The sequence below is a fragment of the Penaeus chinensis genome, chromosome 18, assembly GCF_019202785.1.
Source record: "Penaeus chinensis breed Huanghai No. 1 chromosome 18, ASM1920278v2, whole genome shotgun sequence".
NCBI classification, from domain to species: Eukaryota; Metazoa; Arthropoda; class Malacostraca; order Decapoda; family Penaeidae; genus Penaeus; species Penaeus chinensis.
Genome location: NC_061836.1, coordinates 466,081 through 471,080, shown reverse-complemented (window position 1 = coordinate 471,080; position 5,000 = coordinate 466,081). Strand labels below are relative to the sequence as shown.

The following is a 5,000-nucleotide window of genomic DNA, read 5'->3' as shown; positions in this document are numbered from 1 at the left end:
GCCCCCTACAACCAGTCCGGGGAGACCGACACCGACTACGCCTGGTGCGTCGGTCCCTGGGGAGGTAGCAGGAGCAGACCAAAGGGTACTCATAAATGAGGAGGAGGACACTGGATATAGTGGGGTAGCTACCTTAAGAGAGAGCCAGATTTTAGAGGCACATTCGTGTGGGGTGTTAGAGTTAGAACTCGGTGGGGATGGAGAGGTTCCGGGAAGGATAGGTTCCATGCTGTTTATACCACGGGAGTTCGCTGGCTTAAGACTTTCGGAGGGGGTAGTCGGGATACGACGGTCCGGAAATAGTCTTTGGTTCAGGGTTCCTTATGCAGTGGAGGAGGATTTTCCGGTTGAGGTAGAGTCAACGGTCTGCATAGGGGACGTCGTCGAGTTGCAAAAACGTCAACTTGACGAGGACATAGTTGCGATAGGAGCTGTCAAGGCTAGCATAAGTACTACAGACTCAAAGGTAGTTAGGTTGCTAGAGGAGGTAGATAGCTGGTTCGCAAGGGGTTCCAAGGAACATGACATGTTGTCAGGGTTAGTTCGAGAGGGGGTAGTCGGGATACGACGGTCCGGAAATAGTCTTTGGTTCAGGGTTCCTTATGCAGTGGAGGAGGATTTTCCGGTTGAGGTAGAGTCAACGGTCTGCATAGGGGACGTCGTCGAGTTGCAAAAACGTCAACTTGACGAGGACATAGTTGCGATAGGAGCTGTCAAGGCTAGCATAAGTACTACAGACTCAAAGGTAGTTAGGTTGCTAGAGGAGGTAGATAGCTGGTTCGCAAGGGGTTCCAAGGAACATGACATGTTGTCAGGGTTAGTTCGAGAGGGGGTAGTCGGGATACGACGGTCCGGAAATAGTCTTTGGGTCAGGGTTCCTTATGCAGTGGAGGAGGATTTTCCGGTTGAGGTAGAGTCAACGGTCTGCATAGGGGACGTCGTCGAGTTGCAAAAACGTCAACTTGACGAGGACATAGTTGCGATAGGAGCTGTCAAGGCTAGCATAAGTACTACAGACTCAAAGGTAGTTAGGTTGCTAGAGGAGGTAGATAGCTGGTTCGCAAGGGGTTCCAAGGAACATGACATGTTGTCAGGGTTAGTTCGAGAGTTTCCAAGAGTGTTTTCTCTGGATGACGAACCACTGGAAATCTCTGATCAGTTTTTCCATGAGATTAGGGCAGAAGGACCACCTATCTATAAGAAGTCATATCCGATCCCTTTAAAGTATAGGGAAGAGATTAGGCGCCAGATCGAGGATATGATGTCGCAAGGGGTGATTTCACCGTCGTGGTCTCCTTATAACAGTCCATTGGTACCAGTCCGGAAGAAAGACGGAAGTCTAAGGCTGTGCTTGGATTTTAGATTGTTAAATGAGGTAATTCAAGATGATAGTTATCCGTTGCCACACATAGTTACGGTCTTACAACTTTAAAGTATAGGGAAGAGATTAGGCGCCAGATCGAGGATATGATGTCGCAAGGGGTGATTTCACCGTCGCGGTCTCCTTATAACAGTCCTTTGGTACCAGTCCGGAAGAAAGACGGAAGTCTAAGGCTGTGCTTGGATTTTAGATTGTTAAATGAGGTAATTCAAGATGATAGGTATCCGTTGCCACACATAGATACGGTCTTACAACGAATGGGTCGGAGTAAGATTTTTTCTTGTCTTGACCTTCGTCAAGGCTATCACCAAATTCCTTTAACTTCACAAAGTAGGGAATTTACGGCTTTCTCGATTCCGGAGGGACACTATCAATTCAATGTGCTACCTTTCGGTTTGAAGGATGCCCCTGCCTCTTTCCAGCGTATTATAAACCAGGTTCTCACCGGATTAGTGGGAGAGGTTGGGTTTGTATACTTAGATATTATTGTTGTTCTTGGAGACTCATGGGAAGAACACTGTGGAAATTTAAGAGCAGTGTTGGAACGGCTGAAAGAGGCAAGTCTCGTACTAAAGTTGTAGAAGTGTAAATTCTTTAAGCCCCAGGTGGATTATTTGGGCCACATTATCTCAGGTGATGGGGTGAAACCCCAGTCACAAAAGGTCAGGGCGATGGGGTGAAACCCCAGTCACAAAAGGTCAGGGCGATGAAGGAGTATCCTTTTCCAACTACCATGCGAGAATTGCAGGCCTTTTTGGGCGCTGCAAATTATTATCGTAAGTTCATTAAAGGTTTTGCAGATATAGCCAAACCATTAGTTGACTTAACCAGAGGATTTCGCTCGGTAGAAAATAAGAGTAAATTAGAGTGGAATTCCAAGGCAAAAGAGGCTTTTGGGCTTCTGAAGGGAGCTTTGAGCGAGGATATAGTTCTGAGCTTTCCGGATTTCAATAGAGCTTTTGTACTAACCACCGATGCCAGCAAGTTTGCCATCGGAGGGTTCCTCCAACAAAGAGACGATGCTGGAGTATTGCGGCCTCTGTCATATTTTAGTCGGGCACTTAAAGGGCCAGAGCTTAATTATAGTACAATAGAGCGTGAGGCTTTAGCTATTGTCTATGGACTTCGTGTGAATCGTACCATTCTTCAGGGTTATCCAGTGGAGGTCCATTTGGACCATCGGCCTTTACGGCATTTGTTTGCCACTAAGGAGGGATCAGACCGGGTGGCTAGATGGCGGATGGCCATAGCTGATTTTGACATTCAGGTAGACTATATCCCGGGAAGGGATAACGTTGTAGCGGATGCGTTATCCCACATCCGACAGGCGGATCATCCCATCGATGATTGGGTAGTACGGGCCATTACTAGGAGCAGACAACTTGCCAGAGGAGCAGTAGAACAAGCTGGTGATACAGGAAGTTCTCTGGCTGTGTCAAAGGGAGTATGGGTCCCAGAAGTTATAAAGGTATGGTCCATTGAGGAGTTAAGGAAGGCTCAAGAAGTAGACCCCTTTTGGAGTGTGGTAAGGAGTCACCTGGTGGAAGGTGTGGCTTTGCCGGAGAGATTTGGTAGACGTCTTCCTGGAAGTATAGACGGTTACCAAGTTGGGCCAGATGGGCTGTTATATAACGTTCATGTGAACGTGTATGGGACAAAGATTTTCAGGGTAGTAGTACCAGAAGAGTTCCAAGAGGTTGCCTTGCACCTGGCACACAGTCTTCCTATCTCTGGTCACGGAGGGGTGACTGCTACGCTGGTGAGGCTGGAGAAATTTGCCTTTTTTAAGGGGATGTTACACGTCTCGAGGAGGCTCAAAAAAGACTGGAGGATTTGGTTGGGTTGTTAGACTGGGCAGTCAAGGGACTGGGAAAATCAGTGGGGGAGACCCAACGGTTAATTTTGCTTAGTCTGACCTTGGAGAACTACAGATCAGTCTTAAAAAGGATACGACAGGACCAATATGCATTAATGGGAGGGTTGAAGGATGCGATTAAGGGACATTTGTCACCGGAACTATTAACCCCAGATGCAATTTTGGACATATTGTTACAGCTCTCACGGGAGGGGGTACACTTGATTTTTCCTCCCCGAGAACAGGATGTTCATTTGTATTATGATCTGATACATGTGACGGTTCGGCCCGGGATTTCCTCTGGACAGCTGATTATGTATCTAGCGCTTCCCCTGCCAGGGTTGGGGTTGGATGTTTTCAGTGTCCATAGTTTTCCAAGACCTGTCGAGGAGACTTCTTCTTTTATCCAAACAAAGATATCTGCCTCGTACTTGTTTGTTTCAGAATCCCGGGACCTGTTTATGGAAGTGGATTCCTTGGATTCCTGCCGTGCAGTTAGGGCTGGTCTGTATCTATGCCCAGCGTCTGCTGGACTTCACCGCAGAGGGCATGTGCGATCATGCTTATCGGCTGCCTTCTTCAAGGAAGACAAGGTGGAAGACATCTGCGATGAGGTGGTGACGGACCACTTTGCGCCGATTGTGGTGAGGCAGGGAACTCGATGGATCTACAGTGTGCCATACCCCATTGAGGTCTCTGTTTCCTGTCCGGGAACACACATGGCGGAAATCACAAAACCCAGGGAAATGTTGGAGGGTGTTGGAATCTGGCTTCAGGATGCCAGGCTACATCACAGGATTTCTTCATTCCACCAATATCGTCTCTGGAGCATCAGCAGGTGGTTACGGTATTACCAAAGCCTGTCTGGCAGGATCTACGAGGAATGGTGGATCAGGACCTACGAGATGAGATATTGCTTGAGGACATGCTGGGAGACACTGAGCCTGGGACGCCTATAGTGGAGGCATCCACCCTCAGGGAGCGGGCTCGGATCAGGGCTCTCCTGAAGTCGAGCTTGGAACAAGACCACTTGCAGTGTTCTGTGGGGATATCCTGGACCATCATCATCATTCTGTGGGGGATTGCAATGGCCGGCCACGGCTGGTGGTTTTTCAAGTTCTCAACATATCGTCGGTGGTGCAGTCGACGAGGGGACTCAGAGGAGAGCGTCCAGAGATCAAGATCAGGGTCGGGTGGCTATCGAGCTGCCGTTACGGCGGCCAGTACAAGTTTAGTGGCAGTCTATGAGTAACTTGCCGCCCCTTCGAGGTGTTGAGCCGGGGGTGAGGTGGGTAACTCCTAGACGGCCTAGGGAGCTCCGACCCGGGACGACATGATCGAGGACGATCATACTTATAGGGGGGGAGTGATGTCGTAAGACGACGAAAGAGTAGAAATGAAAGACGAAGATCGTCGTGCGTCGTTGAGGAGGTACTCCGTCTGCGCACGCGCGACGACGGGAGAGGAGAGAAAGAGGAGGAGGAGACAGAACCTCTCCAGACACGCGACGAGATGGACGGACACCTGCTAGTGACTTTGGTAGGGAAAGTGTAGATCTAAGTTGTGTGGAGAGATACTGGGCGGTGAGTCTAGTATTGGAGAATAGTACAAGGGGGTATTCTGTGCACAGGAATATTCGGTGTGCTTATCACTTGTTGATAAGGGAAATTAGAGTGGAATATCCGTGACGGGTTTTGTCACGGTTATTACCGGAAGGTTCTCAGTAATTAGAGTGGAATATCCGTGACAGGTTTTGTCACGGTT

The 5,000-nt window shown here is 48.9% G+C and overlaps 2 protein-coding genes across 4 annotated transcripts in view; both read left to right on the top strand.

The window, feature by feature from the left end:
- Nucleotides 1–2,091, top strand: part of LOC125034761 — a 5,099-nt gene extending 3,008 nt beyond the window's left edge. Inside the window, exons 1-2 of one of the 3 annotated variants that reach the window (XM_047626705.1) lie at nt 1–309; nt 589–1,433. The exon at nt 1–309 is cut by the window's left edge and continues 2,149 nt beyond it. In XM_047626705.1, coding sequence (XP_047482661.1) covers nt 1–309; nt 589–1,432 — 1,153 coding nt within the window. In that variant the 3' untranslated portion in view covers nt 1,433. The other 2 variants (XM_047626706.1, XM_047626704.1) reach the window with 2 other exon arrangements.
- Nucleotides 1–5,000, top strand: part of LOC125034447 (putative neural-cadherin 2) — a 253,365-nt gene that overhangs the window by 111,994 nt on the left and 136,371 nt on the right. The window lies entirely within an intron of this gene.